Here is a 23716-nt window from a genome sequence, read left to right on the forward strand (position 1 = left end):
ACCTTATCTGCAATAATAATAACCTCCTGTCTGCGTGTTGCTATGACTCGACCTCCAGGGGAAACAAAAAGAGGATAATCGGATTTATGGGAGTCATTATGTTTCTATTTATTTTGCATTATCTTTTTTGGGGGGTATTTGTTTTATTCCTTCCTCGCTTCTCTCACAGTTACGTGAGTTGACCAAGGAGGAGTAAAGTGTGTGTGTGGGGGAGGAGGAGAGACGAGGCATCAGCAGCAGCGTTTGCAGTCTATCACAATGTGGGAATATTAGGGAATTTAAAGAGGATTATTTTTTTCCTTCAGACATTACGAGAGAACAGCAGCTGGCAACAAGAGAATCACAGGAACTATTAAACAAGTGAACCCACATAAATTGTTTCCTCACTGCAGCTGAAGCTGTGGTCATATCACATTATATCATCAGCGCCAGCATGAAGAAGTAGTTAGCTGGATTTATGTGTAGGATTCATAGAGCCGGCCAATTTAATTTGGAGAGCTGGAGGAAAACTTCTATTCCTCTAACTGCTGATGTCGGGTTCAGCCAGGAACAACATTTCTTCGTCACTCATTTCTGCTGCTGTCCAAGTATAGAAATTGAAGTTTCGTCTGTATATCCCACCACAATAGTTAATCTCAGTATAGCATAAATAATACATGTTCTCATTTTGTACCTATTTCAATTATTTAGGGTAGGATTTTGAGCTATTTCTATAGCGTAAAGCAGAATGATAAATGTAGGGCTGCAACTATATAACAATAATTGCAATATCGATTTATCTTTATTTTATTTTTTTTAGATGAATCATTTGCTTTGAAATTGAAAGTAACCGCAAAGAATGTCTGTCGAATAATTCCCTCGATTAAATTCAGAAAGTGAACTTCAAAAGGCAGATGTTCCTTTTTATTATTTTAATACCTGGACATTTACAACAGTTAATATCTGATGCAACATAATCCTTCAGGAGTTTATGATGCTGTCGTCTCTGTTGTGTCTTTCCTCCGGTTTCTTGTGCTTTGCTTTCAAGCAGCCGGCCGTGTGTTTTCTGTCTAGTGGTGTGTAATAAAGACGTAAATAAATGGCCACCTGGACATATTACTTAGTGTCATTTCATTTATTATTATTCAAGGCTAAATCAAGCATATCTGAACAAGTGATCTGAGGTACATTTTGAGAACACATCTGTATATGTGACAACAGACAGAAGGACATCTCGTGTTACTCTTACAGGGAATGTTAATAGAAAATGTCACTGTCTCAAAGTACAAAATGGCCTTGATATAGAATAGCATAAGTTTTGTTCAGTGAATCAATAAACAGTACCAGAAACGTAATTACTTTATTGGGTGCCTCACATTTTGATAATTTTTCTTTTTTTCATTTAGCTTCAAACAACTAGCTCTTTCTTATATCCTAAGAATGATTATTTATTCCAATTACAGGCCACTGACCCTCAGATGCACAGATGAAGAGGACCGTGCGAGAGGCTCAGGTAGGGGAACAGGTTCAGTGTCACATCTGAGTGGTTACATGTCCTACTGGTCAACAATAGAGGCTGTAAATCACAATAAACCCCTCTATATTTACTGTAGAATGAAGGCATGTGTTCTCCTCATATCAGATGTGATATGGGATCACAGCATGGAGGCCGCACAAATCCACAAAGTGCTTAAAACCTTTCGCTGTCTCGAAGCATGAAGATGCACTGTGGTTGACTGTCTGGCCCGAATGCGAATTGCAACAGGGCACTCTCCTCATGTTGCTCTCCGTCGTAGCCATTTGTTAGTAAACCAGTCCCAGTCTGTGATTCAGACTGGAAATATGGAGTCAGTCTGTCAGACTGATGAGAGCCAGTCAAGTGTCAGTTCTATCCTTTGACCACAGGGTGGCGTGGTTTCCTTCAGCAAAGTTTAGCTTTAGTCAGTGGGGCTCAGCAGCCCGTTGGTCACAGTGGAAGGCACATTCAGCATGGCTCAGGAGCCAACAGGCACATTATCAGGACAGTATGTGTGTGTGTGTGTGTGTGTGTGTGTGTGTGGTGTGTACGTGTGTGTGTTAGATCTTGGGCCTCCAGCCCTGTATGAACTGTGTGATCTTGGTGACATGGAGTCGGCTCAGGTGGAAGTCATGTGACAGGATGTCTTCGGTCAGCTGCACCAGGAGGCTCCCGTCGATTCGCTCCCTCTGGAAAACCCCCACGGCTGCCTCTGATAGGCCGATGAACCGCAGGCAGGCCGACACCTCCTCCAATGACAGCACAGACAGGTCAGCGGGAGGCCTCCAGGTGGGGTCAGGGGACAGGGACAGCCCTTCAGTGACACCTGAGGGCGTCCCACCGCCCTCTGCCCCTCTGGAGGAATCTGTCGTGGGATTGGCAGTGGGCTCAGGTGAGGGGCAAGGGGACTGGCGGTTGAAGGGGTTCAGCGCCCCAAAGGGAGCAAATCGACTCTGCGGAGGTGGCGGCCTCAGTCGAGGTCCGGAGGAGGTGAAGGAGTCCACCCATGGCTCTGCCCAGGTTGCCTGTGCTGGCTGAGGATTGGCTGTGTTGTCTGCAGGGGGGGCCGAGACGAGCTCGGGACTGGCAGGGTTAGGGGCCGGGCAGTCGGCCCAGGAACACGGGTAACAGTAGAGGGAAGCATCGGGAGAGGGCGAGCAGCTGGGACAAAGCATGATGAAGTAAAGTTAGCTTCTGGTGTCAGTCAGCGTGACAAATATACATTATATTGGGTTTATGGTTCCCCATATCAACAAGGAATTTCTTGGTACGCATTTATTTTGTGATTTGCAGGTCCAAAGTCATCTTGACCTGTCGGTTAAAACTTTTTGAATAATAATTATGAACTATTATTTCAACAGTATTTCAATTACGATATTTTAATGCCAAGCAGGTCGTGAAACATAGTCATATTCACATTTTTCCATTTCACAAATTTAAGCGTAGTTAAATAATACCACCACAAGGCAAAACACATCTGAATCTCCAACCAACCAGTCGGCGGTCTGATTGCACTCTGGGTAATGTAGGCGGCAGGTGTGGAACAATTAGGACAATATCTCTGGTCCATCTCGAGAGCAACGATGTTGTAAAAGTGCTCGGTGGAGAACTTGCTCTCATGTGAGGGTGCTGTATGTAGCTATCCATGAATTATTGCCTAACACTCATGTGTTAACCTGGGATCCAATGGTAGCCTCTGTCTAACAACACGAGTGAATCTATTTCTCAAGAGGAAGTTGCTATTTGTCTTCCACATTGCATTAAAGAGCAACACAGATGATATTTGGTGGTTACATTAGTTTAAATTGATCTTTAAAGGCTGACAATCTACTAATGATTCGTTCACACTGTACCTGTCCTGAAGTCCAGAGGAGTAGAAGGACAGGTTGGGTCTCGGGGAGGTGGAGGTTTTGGGGAAGCGAGGTGGGACGGGAGGGCTGGGCACCGGACTGGAGATAGACCCTCCTTTGGAGCAGCGAGGGGGAACCGGAGGGGCGATCAAGTAGCGACACTCCTCTCTCACCTTCACACAAACACACACACACTGAAAAATGAGAGCTACAGCAGCGAAAAAGTTAACTCCTAAAACTTGACTTCTCAAGAGGCTTAATGGGAGTGTGTGTGTGTGCGTGTGTGTGTGTCTCTGCTGGCTTCTCCCAATGTTCTGCTTGGTAAATGTCAAACTTGGTGACCTTTAAACCTCAAACAAACTCCCTCACACACACATTAGCAAGCTCTTCACAAACAAACACACACTCTCACACTCACACACATACACACACACACACATGCACACACACTCTGTCTTGGCAAGCTAAATATCAGGGGATCAAGACTGCTGTGTGTGGAAGGGTATAATCCAGCTGTATTGCAGACATTAACTTAACGCCCACACACACTCTCTGTAGCTGCCATCACTTTGAAAGAAAGTGAATTAAACAAAAGAACGCGTGATAATTGCTGCTGACTTACAAACACAGACGCCATAAACACTATACATAACACCATGCAATCTATTTGCTAAGTAAAAGAGGCACTTCCTGTTTGTCTAAACAAATAATCATTTGGTTGTCCTGAAGTGGCATGGATTGGACTTTGTCTGTTTCCAACTTTTACTTAAAAAGGGAAAACAAGAAGATAAAGCAGAACATAAGAAACATGGAATGAACTGTAAGAGCCTGCAGTTGAAAATGAGAAGCATGAAACTATATGACAAAGATGTTAAGAATGAGCTTTTTTTTATTGCACAAACAACCCTGGACTTGAAAACCTGAACGGTTTTAAATCCTTAATGTCTGTTTTTAACAATGCATAATGGAGACAACGTTTTTCATGAAGTGATGCATTTGACATTTCCAGGATATTTAGAAATGCAACTTTTGTGCTATTTTACTCAGTTTCAAGACAAACTATTTAGTTTTGTTGTATAGGAACTTACACTTTTAGGAGACAAGGCTGCAAGATACCATCTTGGTCTCAGGGATTTTGTGATTGAGCATTTTTTCACCTTTTCTGGCATTTATATGAAGAACAATCTACATCTAAATTTAAAATGAAAAGAATAGTGGCCTTAAACCCCCTCGTTCCGGATATAAATGCAGAATTAGTCGCACCGCTTTACTTAATAAATATGAGACGAGCTGGCAATAGCAGCAACAGCCAACATGGCTGAGCTAAATATAACAACATCTTAATTTCACTGAACCTCAAAGACAGAGAAATATGTTTTAATCATGAGAAATGATTGACTGTTGACTGTTATTCAGACTGTCGCTTCGGGGCCATCTTTTATTGTGAAATCAATACTAATTTAGTAATCCTTAAGACCAAAGACTCCATCAGTATTTCCACCACGGGACAGAAACAGCTCAGCCTTCTTGGTGATATGTATTCATGTGTATTCATGAACTGTGAACATATGGACTGTTCCATTCCAGGAAGTCGGCATGTGTTTGTGTGTGAATGTGGCCGGTGAGGTTTAAGAGCTGTAATGTATGAATAATTCAACGCAGGCATCCTGACTTTTAACAACCGGATGCTGCTGTGCACAGATAAGAGGGAGACAGAAGGTCGAAAAGAAGGACAGGAGGTGAAGACTGAAACTCACAGCATCTGATTTTGGAGGTACGGGCGGCGGGGTCGACACTCTTGTCACCATGGTACCAAGAGAACCATCCAATGAGGAAGATGAATGAAAGGAGATGAGGTTTGGCTCCTTCCCCGAACCCTCTGCGTTCTGATTGGTCCAGAGTTCCTCGTAAGGGATTTCTTCACTGATCCTCATTTCGGCCTCAGTCCACTCGGGAGTCACATACTCCCGCTCCTCACCTGGGCCCTCCCCCAGACGCTCTCCGAGAGAGTCCCTGCAGCGCTGTGATAGGCTGTCCGAAACCCCACCCCCGTACCCGCACATGGAGAGGTGCTGCAGTGCCGGCGCCAAGGAGTCCTGACCCGACACACACATGCGGGAGCGCCGCGGGCTCACACACTCCTCTGTCATACACTCCAGCTCTGGCCGGGTTTCCCTGACAGCTCGAGAGTAGGCATCTGGGTCGAACGCGTGTCGCAATAGGAGGCTCTCAAGCGCCGCCGTGTGGACGGAGGACTCGGCCACGTTGAACCGGGGCATGCAACGCAGCAGAAGGAAGTGGGAAGGGGAGACTTCCTGTCGACGGAGTACCATGCAGAGCACCACCGTCTTGCTGACGATGTTAAGCAGCTTGTAGCGGTGGCCCTCTCGGACCGCATGGCGGTCGTAAGGGTTTCGCGGCGGTCTCGAAGGCACGGATACGTTGACGGGGAGGCGAACCCTCTCGATGATGCTGCGTACCGTGTGCTCCCCACCCAGCATGCCTTGCTCCAGAGGGGAACGTGTGCAAAAGCGTCCACGGCAACCAAAGGGCAGGCTGACACTCTGATTCGTGCGATGGTTCATACAGACCAGGCATGGAGTTTTACCTGAGGAGGCAGAGACAGAGAGCTGGATTAGCCAGGGGTCAGAGTACCTGAATACAGAGTAGAGGTAAATGTCACATTAGTCTGAGATGCTCCTCCGCACTCAGCCCTGAAAATAGACCTTCTGATGACGTCTGTAGTTTGGTAGTGTGATGGAGAGAAAGCCCAGTGATAAAAAAGAATGATTAAGTTAAGTCTCAAATACATGGCATCACGTCTTCTATTGGCCGGGCCGAGCAGAGCAGCACGGTTAAAGTTGAAAAAGCTGCCAGTCTGACGGAGCTGAAAAGGAAAACGCAAGCTTACATAAGAATGGGACACGGAGTCATTCATTGTGGCATGGAAGGGTAATGTGACCGTGATACATAGAAATAGATTTGTAATCTTTGGACTGAACCAACCGGCAAAATCATCCATTTCCCTTTTCATGGAGAAAGAATGAACTTCGTACTGCCACAGTACGTCACTCCGTAAATCATAGTACTCGACAGTTTGGCCTTACGTACTTCTAGGAGTCTTCCCTAGGCGCCTCAAGAGTGCGCTCAGTCCCGTCTTTTCCTTAGAGGGCGTGGCACAGAGAAGCTCCGCCTTCCCCATGAGTGACAGCTCATCTCCAGCCTGCAGAGTGAAGCTGTAGGGCTCACTATCCTCACTGAACTCCCCTGACACCACCTGCAGCATACACATGTGTGGATGTATGAAGGTGACCTTGCATGACATAAACTTTAAGTGTGAGTTAAGTGTCTCTCATGTTCCTCCAAACCTTGACACTAAAAGTGATCGTCTCCATGACAAAGACCCGGTCAGGGAAGACTCCAGCGACTTCCTCCACACTGGAAAAATACTGGACCGGATCCCTGACGTCTCGGTCTTCATCCAACAACTTGAACTTTCCTACAGAGAGGATGGAAGCGGGACAAGGGGAAGCGAAGAGAGGAGGTGGACAAAGGGAAGCGCAAAGATGGACGGAGGAAGAGGAAGTAAGTTGGAAAAGGAAGTGGAGGAAAGGGAGGGAGTCCAGAAGAAAGAGGAACATGGAAGAAAAGGGGGGAAATGAGGAGAAAGGAATTAAGGTGGGCAAGGAAAGAGGAGAGAAGAGTGGAGGAAGACAAAATAAGGAGGAGAGGGAGGAAAAAGGAGAAGTGAAAAGTTGTTTTTGTTCTGTTTCTCTTTTCTCTTTATGACTCCCTGCAGTCTAATTCAAACACATCCGCAGGAGACACTGTTTGGACGGGAAGAATACAAAGACACCTCCGTGACCTCTGACCTGGCACCAGCTCTCGGCCAATCGACAGCCGACGGGGGTTGGCATGGCAACCAATAAAGGGCCCCAATTCTCACGCAGAGCAGAGACACATCACCATGGAGACACTCACACATACACACATACACCCGTTCTTTCCCGTGCTCATCCCCTCCTCTGTCTGTAAGCCTTCCCCACTGTTCTTTAAACTGCACCCTTTTTTTTTAGGCTTGTGGCCACTTTTTTTTATGTCGGAAACCATTTTAGGAATTCACAGTAGGCTCCAAATCATCTTTGTCCAATCACACTATCCCTTCTCTTTATTTACCAGTTTACCGAGTGGCATTTAACTACTGAGTCAGAGTGCTTGTGTGAGTGTGGAGGAAAGAGACATGAGAAAGTTTGTTGTTTTTTGTCTGAGAGGCCGAGCAGAATACCAAACTCCACCGTCCTCCTCGCCAGCACCTCCCCCCTTTGCCCCCCTCTTTCTCCTCCAGCCCCAACCTTCCAATTCAAACAGAGGCCCCAGGATGAGGAGCTTCCACCCAGCGAACAATACCAGCTACTGGTTTGCTACTTTTCAACACAACAAACCACCACCCTGACCCAAACATTGATTGAAGAGGAGTTTCAAATTAAACGTATTTAGCGCGACGCCGAACAAAAACTACAGTTCCATCCTGTAAACTCTTAGAAGACGATTACTGTAGCAACGTATTAACAAGCTATTACTCTGTGAGGAGAAATCAAAACAGAATCACTCTGAGGCTTTTAAATCCCGACACGTAGGGCTTTGGCCACCAGTTCCACACTACGAGGGTGGCTGTGGCGCCGCTTGCTTCCCAGAAACCTATTCATTCAGCTTTTCTGTCCTCTCCCCTTCAGTCGTGCCTCTCTCACTGATGGGCCGAGGAGGATACAGACAGAGAGAGAGAAGATGAGAAGGGGGGGGGTGAGGGGGGTACATCCTGTTGTCTGTCCTCAAGGGAAAACCTATATTGCTCTCCTCCTAAGCTTATTTAGACTTCCTGTATGAAGTCATCGCACAGACATTAGCTCACCGTTGGCGATGGCCTCTGGATCAACAACAACTCACCTGTCATATTTAAAGAGACACAAAGGTAGTCCCAAAAGAAGGCATTCATTTAAAATGGCTATTGTTGGCTGTCTTTTCCCTTGGCTAATGGAATGCATTGCTAAAATGGTTCTCAACTGTAAAGCATGTCGGGTTGATCCAGCAACATAAAAAAAATTGCAATGCCATGCCAGAAAAGAAAAAAAACACTAAAACTGAATGTCAAACAATGAGCAATCTGGCAGGAATTTCGATATAGAATTTGAGACACAATAAGAGGCTATCAAAAGTTCCCCTATTCCCACTGTGCTTTATGTATGCAGTGCTTGTGATGTGGCGGGAAGACAAAACCACTGTGTTATTACCTTAAATCCCTGGATTATTTGATGGAAAAGGACCTTAAAGGGGGAACTTCATGCTGAACATGAAGCTCAGTCCTCTTGTCCCAGTGAGTACTCAGCCTGCATGTGAAAAACACTATTTAATATCTTTGGGGGATCTAGAGCAGACATCCCAAAGACTGGGTCATTATATTATTATAATCTTGCATTTAACTGTAGTACACCTTTGATGAGGAAGCCGAAATATCCGTAGGTTCTTATGATTGCATCCTACTTATAACATTGAATCTAATATTAAAAAGGCTGGCGTACATTCTCTTGGTTTTACAAAACACAAAAGACGTGCACAAAACAAAGTTGTCATTCATCAAATGTAAATCCAACTGAAATGGCTTTTCTTTCTATTCATGATGATATAATTTGATGCGGAAATGGCAGCAAATATGGACAGCATTTGCACACAAATTCGCTCTTCTCATGATTTATAGATAAGGGTCTTTTGTGAATTGTGATGGGATGGTTTGTCATAAAAAGTTTAAAAAGTGTGAGCTTGCCAAAACTGGAGAAAAAACAACCTGGTGCTAATGAATGACACTGTTGAGTTGCATTATGGGAAAAGTGAGATCCAGGGTTACTGAATCTTGACCCATATTTAATCATAGCCCATCACAGCATCTGCTTCTTCAATTTTGGCCACCCTATTTTAACATGTCTCTCTTAATGCTAAATCATAACTATACAATACTACAATAATCAATACTAATGTAATACTAAATTAAACCATTGTTATGTTAAATCAGCCCTTATCGAGTGCTTCTACTATAATGAAACCAATACAGCTCCTGTTTACTCATTACATCTTCGATACATTGATCAATGTGGCACTAAGCGCTGTTTACTTCCTGCTGCTGACTGCTAATATTGCCAATATTGGCGCTCACATGCTTCCGATGTCCAATGCTGAAACGTCTAAAATGTCAATGATCTCAACACAACCGCCTCCCACCCAAGTGTTCTTTCATTCTTCCGAAAAAGGAGCCTGAGAGGCGGCGGCGATGTGAAGTGACATCAGCACTCCATCAGTGGAGGAAACAATGAAGAGGAGGCATTAGGATCCAGTTACACCACGAATAATGTGACTGGTAGGACAGTCTGAACGATGGGATTGTGTGGATTGAGCGCTGGTGATGGTGAGGTCATACTGACTAGACTCATTCAGCAGGAAGAAGACAGGTCAACGGACCGGAGGCGACACAAGGTCACACTGTGGCTACAGCAAAGTCATTGCTCCTCTAGTTCCCCTTTAGTACCTTTCAGGTGGTTAAAATCATCTCACTCCACTCTGTGATGCTGATGTCTTGTGCATCATTTTATACACAAAGTCCCAAAAACACATATATATGCAATGCAAATGTACCATTTTCTATGTTTGCAATAAAAGTTAAGACATCAATATCTAATGCTACCGTGTCTATTTTATGTGTTTGTTTGCCCAAAGAGACATTTTTCTCCCACATAAATAGAGCAAGTGGAAGACATTGGCCTTGTGACAAAAATGTTTGTGACATTCATTTTCCCCTCAGAGGAAATGGACAATTTCCGCAGAAATTTGTATTTTTAGGTTACGGATGACATTTTGACTAACTATTAAGACATTTTTCTGGGCGACCTCTTAGAGCTCCCGGTAGAGTCCTTGGCAGCGGCTCATGTAGAAATGCAGTGTGTGTGTGTATGTGTGTGTGTGTGTGTGCGTGTGTGAGTGTTAGCGCACGCTCACCCTGGTATTGCAGAGGGATGTCTATCTTGGGTCCAATAACGTAGTGTCCCTCCTCCAAGCTGTGGGCCGTCACTGTGGTCCACTGACGACAGGAGTGTAACAGCACCACGTCCTCCTCCGACAGGCCCTCCACACATTCACCTGGAGCACACGCACGTTGACACACAGAAATGGATCCGGATCAACAAATAGTCTGCCGGTCCATGGGGGCCGACGAAAACAAAAGGTTTTTAATTTAATTCTATGGTCACACTGAGTAGCTCGGCGATGGAAACTATAAACCACTAAACCACTCCTCCTACTCACATGCATTCAGGGTTCTGTGTCCATAATTACCAGTATCAGAGACGGTTCACCACCCCTAACCTACACATCAGGATCCCACCATGCAACTGGCAACCCACTATTACACCCACACACACACACACACACACACAGACACAGCTCTCCAACTTTCACTAGAGCCATCATGTAGCACAACAGCATTGATTTTGGCTGATAGCACAGTAGTACAATTCAATCACACACACACACACACAGCTCCCTCTCACAGACTCACACACAGATCACATGGATGCACATTTTTCTGTTCTTGCTGCAGGAACCGAGCCGTTTAATCTAACAACCGCAATGATGGGCGGTTTAATACAGACACGGGACACATGATGAGATGACAGGTCAAAGGTTTTTTCTGCATGTTAAGTTAAAGGCTCGCTTCACCCAAATCACAACAAAAAAGACACCTCTTATTCCCCATGGTTATTAAGTCATGCGTCTGCATGACTTAATAACCATGGGGAATAAGAGGTGTCTTTTTTGCCAACATTTGGATTTGTTGTTCTTCTTTGCATGAAGGCACTCCCTTTTTGAAAGTCAGGGATACTGTAATTCCATTCACAACAATTTATTTCAATTATGTTACTTCATTCTGTGCATATTATTGATTAATTCAATTGGATGTATTTCAGAATGGCAAATGAGAGAAATAAGACCACACCAGACACAGATAGAGCGAGAGAGAACACCAGACACAGATAGATAGAGAGAGGCAGGCAAAACTGGATCCTAACAAACCTGAGACGTACATGAATGAAGGTTTTTTTAGGCCTTGTCGATGTCAGTGTCCCACATTTCTGACATCGCTGTCCCACATAAAACAACTTTTAAAATGCAAAGAGTCTGAGACAATTTGACACCAAAAGTGCTGACAGGTCTACCATTTCTTTTACGAGAGTGAAAACTGCACTTTCTTTTTTAGTTCGAGTTAGGCACATACTGGGGATTTTTTTTTGATTGGTTCTGAGCGTGGATTTCACTACTGGCTCCAAGTCCAGCCAGAAGTCTGAAACGCACACGAGGCCAATTCCTTAATGAAAACTGTCCACAGTGAGGTGAATTATCTTTGAGCATTCGAGACTCTGCAAAATATTGTAAAAAAATATATGTAACTGGCACAAGATGCAAGATCATGCCCGGTTGTAAATAACTAACCACCATCTGGGTTGGCTGGTTGTGCAAACAAGCAGGCATCCGTGGGATAACTACAGCGCAGTTAATAAACACCTACGGGTGATCTCTCTCTCTCTCTCTCTCTCTCTCTCTCTCTCTCTCTCTCTCTCTCTCTCTCTCTCTCTCTCTCTCTCTCTCTCTCTCTCTCTCTCTCTCTCTCTCTCTCTCTCTCTCTCTCTCTCTCTCTCTCTATCCCTATAAGTATGCACGCGCGCAAGGAAGTACGGTGCGTAATTGTCGAGGAGCCATGGTTTGGGAGGTTTTCCTTCCTCGTCGCTGCTCGTTAGTATTCACACCGTTCACCGACAGATTACATCATTTACATATGAAAAGAATTGAGCAGCACTTCAGCAGTACAACAGACACTTTGTGGCTTTCCAGGCCTCGCTGAACTGGAATAACTTTTGGCCATGATGACACCCAAAGAAAAAGACACCAATTCTGGTGGAGCAGAGAATCGTAAAAAAAAAAAAGAAAAGTGCAACAAATGATAGAAAACGGGAGACAAATGTGAGTCAGTGACGCCCTGGTGAAAGTCAGAAAAAGTCGGTGTCCGAGGAAAAAAGAAATGCTGCAGCTGCGTCAAGGTCGCCAGATTTAAAGAAAGATAATAACGGAAATAAAGTGGTCTCAGTTTTCAAAATAAGAGCACCAAATGTGCCAAAACAGCTGGGCCGGTCAATAAAAAGTGTCAATATATTCCATACTTTGTCCACCAAAAAAAGTATAGCGGCGTCCCAAAATTGCCGTCGAACTATATCAATAATGTCCAATACCGTTGCACACGATGAAGAAAAAGAAAAAATGATTGACTGAGAAGGCCTCGAACAAATTTACTTTGACAGCGATGCTGTCTAAATCCATAAAGACTCCATCTAGAGTGCAATTTGAGTCTTTCTGTATTTGACAGCACGACTAATTTGAGTAAAAACTTCATTTGACTTATGCGTGCACTCATTAGCTATTTTAATTCAAACCAAATCTGAGCTAAATCTTTATTGGGCTCGTCAGCAAAAAAAAACTAAAGTGGTGCTAAAATAGCAACGCCCATCCAAGATCTTAAACTCACATCTTTGGAGGAACTAATGAATTCATCTAATTAATAGAGTAGGTATATTACTGGCTCATAACAGCGGAGTGTCTCTAACCTCTGTTCATTCATTATATGGGACATCATCGGCCTCTTCACAGTAAGGTTCACTAAAAACATCTTTCAGGAACTGAGCGCTGGAGTATCAACAGCAATTCACTTATTTGCCCATTTTCTTTACTTCAAACTAACTCTAAGTTATTGATAATTTATCAAATGTTTGTATATAAAGTGTAGATTTAAATGATTTGTTTTTGAAAGTTTTGACCGGAAGCGGTATTTATTTTCCTGTCAAATCTCGACACCGTGGAGATTATTCCGTAAATTGCTCCACTTGTTCTTACATCCCATGCGTCGTTACACTCGTACACAAAAAGAAGAAGAAACTACTTGAAAGAGACTTCCCCCGATGAACGTTTGAGAGAACTACCGGAGAACTACCGGAGAACTACATTTAAGGCTATTTATCCTCATTGCTGTCACAGTTACTCAAACTCCGCGGATGTGAGACCACGGCGCAGCGTTCACAGTAAGCTAGCTCAACGGTTTGTCACGAGAAGACAACCGTTAGAAAAGTTTCCCGAGAGCCCAGGTTGTGCTGGAGCCCGAGGGCCCCGGAGCAGCTCTCTTACCGTGGGCCAGGCGGACCAGGGTGGGCAGACGGAACTTGCTGACCACCGCGTCCAGCGGCAGCGCCAACGGGCTCCAAGTGATCTCCGACAGGCTCGCCGACAGCTTCTCCATCCTCCCGGGTCATCACGCTACCGGGGATAATGGCGATGGTGGTGGTGGTGGTGGTGGTGGGGAAGATAATGGTGGCGGTGGAGACGATAAGGTGAAGGAGGCTGAGGGTGATGATGAGGGTGGTGGTGGTGGTAACATGTCTAAGAGTTTCGCCATGTTTGAATGTAGGAAAGAGGGAGCGCAGTCACTGCACGAGCGGTGGGAGGGAGCGCGAGCCCTCTCTCTTTCCCCCTGTCTGTCATTCGGTGTTTGTCCACCCCCCCTAACACACACACACACACACACACACACACACACACACACACACACGCACACACACATGCACGCACACGCAGACGAAACCTGGATAGCAAGTCGGAAGTTTGATTTGTATTAAGTGTGTCATTAGAATGGAGGCCACATGTCAAATGTAGATGTCAAGAAGCTTCTTCTCTATCTTTCCAGGTTTACTTTTTGGTAACCCCCCCCCCCCCCTCTTTCTTCATGTTCCCCCAGCCCATTAATTATTGCAACACTGTCCACATCTGAGCCGGTGTGTGTGGGTGGTAGTTGATAGAAGCAGGAACTTTTCAGGCATGATTTCTCAACATTTTCTGGCCTGCCGTGGACTCGTTGTTCAAATGAGATGGTATGCAAGTTATTTAATTTGACCTTTTTTTGGGGTGGAATGGGTAGTATTCTATATTTATGTACTCGAGCAATGTGCTGAGATGCAGAACGTGTGCTTTACCCCAGTGTTTCTATATATTTTTTTACTTTACTCAATTTCACTGCATTTGTTTTTTTACTGTGATACATTTATGTGACAGGTATAGTTACCCCTCGCCATGCACGTTAAGATTTCGCACACAAAACCAACATTGATCTCATAAAATGAGATAGATGAGTTGAACCCTTCTGTCCATTCACATGATAAACATGAGGGGTCCCAAGATGATTTAAAGGGACAGGAGAGAAGAAAAAGCATACCGCTGCACTCAAAATATACACAATATATATTAATATTCGTTCTAATATTAGATTATTTCGGGTGAAAAACATGATATGTTGACCTATTTAGGCCTCTTAAAAATATTAAAATAAAACAATCTGTGAAGGAAAAAAAGACTTGTAATTACTCATCATATTTGATGATGGTCTAGACATTGCTTAATTTTATTCTGCTTAAACTGTTGAACACCAATAAATGATACTTTGTTACATCAGCGACTGGATGTTCCATCACTAAAAGACCATCAGTACACATGTACTTCTTTTCACTTGATGTACTTTGTATATTCAGGCAACCGTGGCATGATGAGCTTGGCACTAGAAGCAGGAAGTAACCATGACAGCTCCCCCAGACACTCAGGACAGACATTCATTTAATGATGTAGCATTACGGTAGAACAAATTCATGAATGCCTACACACCGGACTAGTATCTCATCCCTTCTGTCAAAAGCAATCGATTCATCTCGGCCCCAAGAGGGCAATCCTGCAAAGACTACTGCGTCTGCAGTGTGATGTATGATGGAAGATTTTCTATGTCAATCGGGAAAGGAGAGATAAAGTCTCTGAAATCATAGTTGTCTTCGTCAAGTATGAGACAGCTACAAGGGGCAGTCTGTGGCATAAGCTTCAACATTTGAAAAGGCCTCATGCTCTTTTATACAGACCTGAAAGTCACACCCCTTTTTAAAGAAACACAACAAAAAATCATGAGAAGACAATGTAGGTCTAGATTGTATCTAAACCAGTATAAACCAGTTTCTGTTTCTGCAAAGTAAGCATATTTCTCACGAATATAATGTATCAATTCTTAACAAAAGTTAGTGTGGCAGAATCATAGAAAACGGCTGTCTCAAGCACATTGCGATTTGTTCTTATCTACGTTAGCTACGAAGGCCGTCTCAAGACAGAGGTCCATTGTCTTCTCTGGCCCTGTGACCCTCCAAGTCACTTCACATCAACCAATTCTCTATGCAATGTATGCTCTACCTTTGTAACATAAGCAATGCTATATTATTCCATCACAGATGTCATCAACGGACACAGTTGGATGATTTCTAGATTCAGAAGAAAAATATTTTGGAGCCTACAAAGCTTCTTTTGGGGTTGATTTTATTTTTAGCTGAAACACAAATAATCAGATGCTACAGAGATATGGTGTTTAACTAAATATATATTTATATATCGCCCAAATGTGCCTCAGAGGGTGTCACAATCGGTACAGCATACAACATCCTCTGTCCCAGGACTCTCGCAGGACAAATAATGACTACCAATAACACCAGCAGCAGTGGATGATATACAAACTAGACAATAAAAGCAGTATTAGTAAAATATAGAATTGACCAAACTATTGTTATAACATTTGCTTTGATATACCAAGAACGTCTTCTATAATTCAATTATGCGTGTGCATATTAAGTATTGACACGTTGATATCTATATAGCGCAATCACACAGTTTAACCACCTCTTCACCCAGCACCAAACTTCTGGCCCCAGGCAGGACGGGTCAACTCAGTGAACCAAACTGTCAACAGAAACAGATTTATTTGCCATAGATCTTTTGACAGCACATATTACAATGCTGTGGTTGATTCTGTCTGTTGAGTTTGTTAAAACGTAATCCCAAACTGTGATTGATTTGCAATTATTGACTCACTCATTCTCCCACAACTGAATATGGTAAACACTAAAATAAATAATACCACAAAATCGCAACTGAAGTGAAGAAATAACCGATTATAGAAGAGGTTCATAGTCATTGAATATCCTTTTTTATCGCAACATGAACATTGGATGTACCATTGAGCAAGACAGAGTTGGCAGTCAGTAGGTAGTTGAACGTATCTTTTTCTAAATCAACACAGCCAATTATCAGTCCGAAATACTCCAAAGTTTGTATTGTCTGTTGATGAAGTGTGTATCTTTACTTTGATTACAACATCTTGTTGTCTGCAGTCATCGATGCATACTTAGTTTTTATGAGGGATTACTTTATATTCACAACAAACTCAGTTAAAGACAACAATGAAATACAAGTTTTAGATAGCAACTTTATTTGCTCCATATTAACAAAAATTCAAATATTAAGCTGGATTTCTGGACTAAGGATTGGGCTTCATTTCAGAGCAGGTGGAGGGGTGGTTGGCATGGTGGAAAACTCAATGGGAAGGCTCTGTAAAAGGAGGAACACAAGAAAATGACATGTTTAATGATACAAATCCATTAATTGAACCCTGTCCAAGCATTGGCAAACCATCGTGAATGTCTTCCCGCACCAAAACGAAATAAAACTAATAATCTGCTGGTAAAGTCAGCCTGTCGGTGACATCTAGAGGAACTGTAGTTGCACAACATTGGACACATCCAACCTTTTATCCTGCAGTCTAAGTCATGTTCACTGCTGCAACCTTCCTCCACCAAAAGAAAAACTGATTGCAGAATCCCAAGACACGGCGGGTGATCACCCAAATCACTAACACCTGAGCTTAAAATCAACACATTTATTTTCCATTTTATAAACCTATTACATATCTCACACATTAAAGGATATTGCCATGTATCAGTGATTGATTGGCAACAATGGCCAATGCACCAATAAGGCCTGGGATAAGTAGAGGCAGCTCCCGATGATATTGCAAAATTTGATAGACAAATGTATATTGTGTTGCAGTCTATATAATCATTGCCCCAACATCATTATACAGTGTTAATCAATAAAATGTTTGGCTACTTACTTTCCTTCACAGCCTTTGTGCCTGGAATAAAAGGAAACAGTTATTACTTAAATTAACCGAAACCATTGAGGCACCGTGCATTTTTAAAGTATATCTAAAGTTACTTCTACTTAAACTTAAACAGCAGCTATGAAAGCCACATTTATTACACATTCGTAACTCACTTCAACAAAGTGCAAAGACCGATTGTTTTTCATTCAAAAACCATTCAAACCTCTAACTTTCTGTCAACTACAAGGATGCCATATTTCGATACAAGACCGACAACATTACTCCACAATCAGTTTGGATTCAACATGTACAAATGAGTGAGCTTTGAACACACCTCCATATGAAACTTTGTAGTACAGGTACGACATGATGCCGATGCCCACCCACATCTCCTGGTAGGCCTTAGTGTAGTAAGGGCCCATCTTGGACCACCAACTGGCAAAAGCGCGTCCAGCCATCTAAGGGAGAAAGCAACAAGCATAGTTTCAAAACAGTGCTCATGTATAAAACAATGACAAGAAGCCCAACGTGTCATACATACAGAGAAAGCTTAACTGCAGGACCAAGTTTGGATATCTAATTCATCCTAAAAGCTTCTCTCTTTTTTGCATAATACTTCAAATACGTTAGGCTGCACTAATACAGACTAAAGCTACGTTTTGGAAACCGATTTCTTCATTCGGACAATGTGGTTACTCAACATAAAGCTAGCTTGGTCGCTTGAATGCTACCCTGACCCTGAGCTGTGTCCGGCCTTGCTAATGGCTATCCACACCGAGGACACACTGACCGAAAGAATATCGGCATCCGTCAACGTAGCTAATAATACCGCTCATCTCGGCCGTGTATGGGATGTAATTTCATTGGCGTGTCCCAATAACTGAAAGTAACGTATTTTGCTAACGCCATGGTTAGTGCTAACACTACCACCTCTAAATATTTAGCATTAAAGAAGATAATAATTAAATGCAGACATTAAAACAATAGCTGATTTCCACACTGCCGTCATGTTACTTGTCCAGCTAACTACTCCCACCAATGACTGGACCCTGGTTGTCGTATTAAGCGTGTCTGCTGTACAAATACAAATAATACAAACTAGCATAAAACTAGCCGGCTAGCTAGCCGGGTGACGCTACAGCTGCCAAAGTTGCACACACACACAACTACACTAAGTACGTTAGAGACTATTAACTTTACATCGCTGTGGTTTAAGGCGACAACTGGTTTCTGTTATTAATGCGGTGCCTTTGCTAAATGAGTGCATGAACGCGTCTCTTACCTTCCAGTTAGTCGCGCTGCAGTGAGAAGGTCAGGACAAGTGCTGCTGCGAAACGTCAAAGTCGTCGGGGGGGAAGTCTTCTTCTACGCTCATTTGAGTAGAACGTCACACGCGTTTTGGTGTATAGCGCCACCAGATGGAGATACACGATTAACTAATTTGTGACCTGTCTAGCTCTCTCTTGGCTCCACCTTGAGGATGTGTACATGAATGCTCAACAAGAGTAATCCTGGAATCTGAAATGTGGGGATAATGTGCAGTTCACCGATTCAGAATTAAGTGATAAGCCTGAATTGAACACAGTCAATGCATACTGTAGGTGTAACGTTACATCTGACTTTAAAACCTTACTTACAATAATTTTAGTTAATACTTTAAAACATTGTCTGTCAAAATAAATAATGTTACTTTTTGTCAAAACAGTATGCCGACAGTATGTTTAGAAAGAAAATCTGATATGATCACCAGTAATACAAAGTAAGGCTGTGTCAAATTGGATTGGTCAGCAATCTGAACATTCTAACTGTTTTGGGCATTAAGTGTGTGCTCAAAGTCCAACAACTGGTCAACACGAGTTTCTTACATCTTGTTTCACATTAAGTGTTGCACATTGTCTTGAGGTAAACAATAACGTACTGCTGAAACATCAATAATTACTCTGGTGGCACACTCTGGTAAGTCAAAATAGCGAGAGTTTGATGACCATCATGTAATTCAACCTGATATCAGTTTCCTTTAATTGGAGCTTTTATAATCTATATTGTCTTACATAGTAGAAACACACTACAATAAGCTTTTAACAATGGGAAAAAACCTGCCTCACATTTAAATACACTGTTATCATGGCATGTCTCCCCTCCCCCCTCCCCATTTGATTGAACTGCTACACAGTTTTCAACTTACCAGTGGAACAATTAAATCATGTGTCGAGGTGAAATTCGAGGTGAGGGTGCAGCTGCCATGTGGCACACTGACTCCACCAGCTCAGTCAGCTCACCCTAGTGAAACAACAAATAAAAGACTGGCACTGCTCTCAAGGGTAAAGATGGACTTGGGTGACACTCTCTGTTGCTGGTGCACCATTTTAATCTTCTGGTGAATGGACAATAATTAAAAGATCGCTATAACTAATTATGAAACGACGAAAGCAGAATTCATTTTTTTTATGAAATACTGCATATTGCAGTCATGAGTTAACCCTAAAAGGGACTTGAAACAGTTTCACATGAATGCATCAAATCAAAGGTCTTTCTCAGCGTCATTGGTTCTCAGCTGCTACATTATTGCACTAGCTCACAAGCAAATAGAAGAACAGGGAGATATCAGTAGAAACACGTTTGCTTCCAGAAACACACATAACAAGGATCATTTGCAAACACTCTCTGGGATTTGTGAGGATGTGAATACTTTTTAGCCAAAGGTTACTAAGTTGGTATGAGAGCCTGCAGGAGTGATTTGGGCCTGCAGTGAGCGTGGGTGGGACTTTCCAGCATTGTTTGTCCTCACGCTCCAATAGGCAAGAGGCACCTTGGTACATTCATGAGCACCTCAGGCCAAGTCCTATTTGAAGGGATTCAACACAGTGAATCAGCGCAGAGTTGTGCCAATATGAAAGGACACAGCTGAGGACATCTATTGCACATAGAACACACTCCACTGGGCTCTTCATTGTAATCCAGTGTGCACTAGCTGTCTTCAGTAACTACAGACCTGCTACAGGTATGCAGAAGATTTGTGACCAGGCCATCTCTTTCTTTTATATCTACGGTATGACAGTGGAGCTCTTTCCTCACAGCAGTTATTCCTCCTCTTTGAGCTCGTTGTTTGAGTACATGTGTGTACTTGTATCTGTGGTCACGTAAGGGCGTGGATGCGTTGCTTTACATCAGGCAGCGGACGCAGCTAAGCAAAACATTTGACACTGCAGTAATTTACCCGTGGCGTTTTCTTTTTCTCCCTTTTTGACATTGTGGATTTCTCTGGAGTGGACGATTTACAAATCCATGTCTCCTGGACCTTCCTGAGGTTTCGTGCTGTGGGCTGCAGGCTTCATGGCTTCAGGTGGAGCAGAGGAAGACGATGGAGGCATTCCATTGGACATCGACAACGTGCACATGCTCCTCCAAGGTCAGTCGACTCCCACGCTTTTGTTTGTGTGACACGTGATGTGCTGAAGTGGCGGATACATTTTGAAATGTGTTGAGATACTATTTCAATGTGGGTTCCATCTCTCTGATGAGAGATATACATTCATAACCTGAATGAGTTCCTAAAAAGTGAAAATGAAAGTAATAAGAAGACAGTTGACATGCCTATAAAGTGCAACTGTCAGGTTAAAGCTAGTTCCATTATATGTGTCTGGAGTCGAGGTTTGCGTTCGGCATCCTGGAGACACAACACTTGCGATCACTATTTGTATTTTGATATTTCACATGTGTAAAGATTACATCACAGACATATTAGACTAAACTGAAGTTTAAAAATTGTAGTTAGCAGCTTGTAAACATCCTCAGTCACACTCAGAAGGAGGCACTCGTGGCATTCCATACCACAAAATACAGAATGTTGTTAAGGGGTTTGCAACATTAAATCGTGTCCGCATTATGTTTGTTATAAACTTGTGTAACATATTTGACCAATGCCAACTTACAATGGCTTGAAGCAGGAAGATATTATTATGTGTTGAAGCTTCTGACTGTTGTTTGGGTGGAGTCGAGAGATTAAAAACGCTCGGGAGTTCCCTGCTTGGGCACGCTCTTAAACAAGCAGCAGACTCACTGAGTTTGATTCATAACCAGGTCTGATATCTGAAAGGGAAATTGGTATTTATTACAGATTGAATCATAACAAAAAGTCTCCACAGCTTCTTTTGTTTTGTCATTCTCGCCATGTTCGGTCTGCAGGAAGGAACGACTCTAATCAAAGAATCCATCATTTAAATATACTCTAAACAAGCACATTCCATTGCATATTTCTTGAAGCTCCTGTCCCTTCTGTCATTATACCGTAACACTTTATAACTGTATATAGAGTAAAAGGTTTATGTGTTGGCAATTGAAGCTTAAGATTGGGTCCGGTGCCTCTTCAGAACCATGGATTCCCAGAATCCACCTCACTGTGTGTGTGCATACGTCTGTCTGGGAGTTCACCAGCACTGTGAGTGTGTCTCAGTGTGCATGTGCTGTGTGTGTCACTGTCTTGGAAGCCAGATCACAGCCAGTAGCCTTACTTTAGCTCAAAGAGGAAGGTCATCTACTGTTGGAGACGTTGCAGTTGGATGTTGGTTAAGTGGAATCTTCACTCAATATGTTCATGTAACTTTTGACCAATAGTCATAATCATGGAAGGTCGAAGAGTCCCCCAGTCCTCTGATGTCTGTGAGTAGCTTGTGACTGACCTGCTGCTCAGACCGGGGTTACGCTGCTCTTCTGAGATTTCTGGATTAGTATGAGGAATCTACTGGAATGTATTTAGTGTGACACGTAGACTCATATTAAGGAGACTGAGACCACCCAGGGATGCAACGTACCACCTAATTACTGTGTGCACCTATTTGCAGCAAACACAAGCTTCCAACATCCATTTAAAAAAATATTGTTTTTATTTATGTGTTTCTTACAGAAATCAAGGATTTTAGTATCCAGTACTTCATAACTGTACCCACTCATTTAAATACAGGGGGTCCTGAATGTGTATATTACAATCTGAGTGTCTGCTTCATCGACAGTGGAGCATGAGCAGATTCAGAAACGAACATTCACCAACTGGATAAACGCTCAACTGGCTAAGGTGAGTGGAGATATATGTGTGTGTGATGCTGAAAGGATACATTAATGTACATGTTCTCTTATTTGTTGAAGAAAACAAGAAACTGATCGGAACCGAAAAGAAAGCTCCCGAATGGTTTTAATTTATTTTTCATGCCTGTGAAAGCATTGTTTTAAAGGTATTATCAAATATTTTTTATTAAATAAAGACCAGGTGCTTTATTGAATATATCTCACACAAAGGTTGACATTCAGCTGTGAAATAGGATCAATATTTTTAAAGCCCATTTTCCATATGCCATTTTAGAGATAATCTTTGTGGCAGTTGGATTATATTATTGAGTACAATAGAGAAACGCTTGAGAAGTGACGCAAAAAGGGACTGATGAGAAAATGTGGCACAAGGTTGCAGATGGACATGCTACTCATGTATTGCATGGCTTAGTTTTAATATCTTTAAGGTGACATAATGTGCTTGTGCACATACATTTGGGTTTCTGAGAACCTACCGACCCACTTAAAGAGAGTGTGAATACAGGTACAGTATATTCAGACACACAGTGGGAGAAAATACTGTGTGTGGTTCGAACATCACGGCATGTAAACATATTCTAGTAGAAATCCAGAATACAATTATGAACCTGAAAATAAACATGATATGTCCCTTTAAAATACTCTACATGTTGCCCTTTTATTTTCATGTAAGAATCAGTAAAAGCTTGAGCTATTGTGTCCACTATATTTTCCAAAACCTGCTTTTAATTTGGGAGATGTTGCAAGCAAAACCTAATCACAAGTGTGGAGATGCTTGGAGTTTTGAATGCTTTTCAATCTGCAATATTTGGACCAGAATTAAAATGCGTCTAAATATTTTGGTGATGTCTGCCGAGTGTTGAAAAATGACATGAGTTCATGCTGTGGTCGGTCTGCAAATGAAATGAAGCCGGCTGTGGACATGCTGTGAGGTGCATGAAGCAGTTCACCGTGGATCTGGTTGGAAAGACGTCGAGCTGCTTGTGAGAGTATAAATAGTGGTTCAGTGAAGCAGGACGCCATGTAATTTGAATCCAGACACCTTTTCATAACCTCATGTCCATATGACTGAGCTCTAAAATCCCTGGTTGTCAACCTGCCATCTGTCTCGCCAATCTGAGTCCACCGACAACACTCAACAGGAGCTACTTCCTCTTTGTCCAGAGGACAACGTCCATTGTTGTG

The 23716-nt window shown here is 42.8% G+C and overlaps 3 protein-coding genes across 3 annotated transcripts in view; 1 reads left to right on the forward strand and 2 right to left on the reverse strand.

Annotated features, from left to right (window-relative positions):
• Positions 1–1715: 1715 nt before the first annotated feature.
• gareml (GRB2 associated, regulator of MAPK1-like) lies at positions 1716–13729 on the reverse strand. Its single transcript, XM_034527863.1, has 7 exons — positions 13618–13729; positions 10387–10527; positions 6714–6844; positions 6457–6622; positions 5103–5953; positions 3349–3518; positions 1716–2656 (listed from the first exon to the last, which is right to left on the reverse strand). The coding sequence occupies exons 1-7, from the start codon at positions 13727–13729 to the stop codon at positions 2056–2058; spliced, it is 2172 nt and encodes a 723-aa protein (XP_034383754.1). The 3' UTR covers positions 1716–2055.
• Positions 13730–16754: 3025 nt separating this feature from the next.
• Positions 16755–18845, reverse strand: atp5mpl (ATP synthase membrane subunit 6.8PL). Its single transcript, XM_034527600.1, has 4 exons — positions 18732–18845; positions 17784–17907; positions 17459–17479; positions 16755–16896 (listed from the first exon to the last, which is right to left on the reverse strand). The coding sequence occupies exons 2-4, from the start codon at positions 17905–17907 to the stop codon at positions 16883–16885; spliced, it is 159 nt and encodes a 52-aa protein (XP_034383491.1). The 5' UTR covers positions 18732–18845; the 3' UTR covers positions 16755–16882.
• Positions 18846–20782: 1937 nt separating this feature from the next.
• LOC117727444 (nesprin-1) overlaps positions 20783–23716 on the forward strand; it is a 77909-nt gene continuing 74975 nt past the window's right edge. Inside the window, exons 1-2 of the mRNA XM_034527765.1 lie at positions 20783–20858; positions 22459–22520. Coding sequence (XP_034383656.1) covers positions 20783–20858; positions 22459–22520 — 138 coding nt within the window. The remainder of the gene's footprint in view (positions 20859–22458; positions 22521–23716) is intronic.

Source organism: Cyclopterus lumpus, chromosome 24 (genome assembly GCF_009769545.1).
Source record: "Cyclopterus lumpus isolate fCycLum1 chromosome 24, fCycLum1.pri, whole genome shotgun sequence".
Lineage (NCBI taxonomy): Eukaryota > Metazoa > Chordata > Actinopteri > Perciformes > Cyclopteridae > Cyclopterus > Cyclopterus lumpus.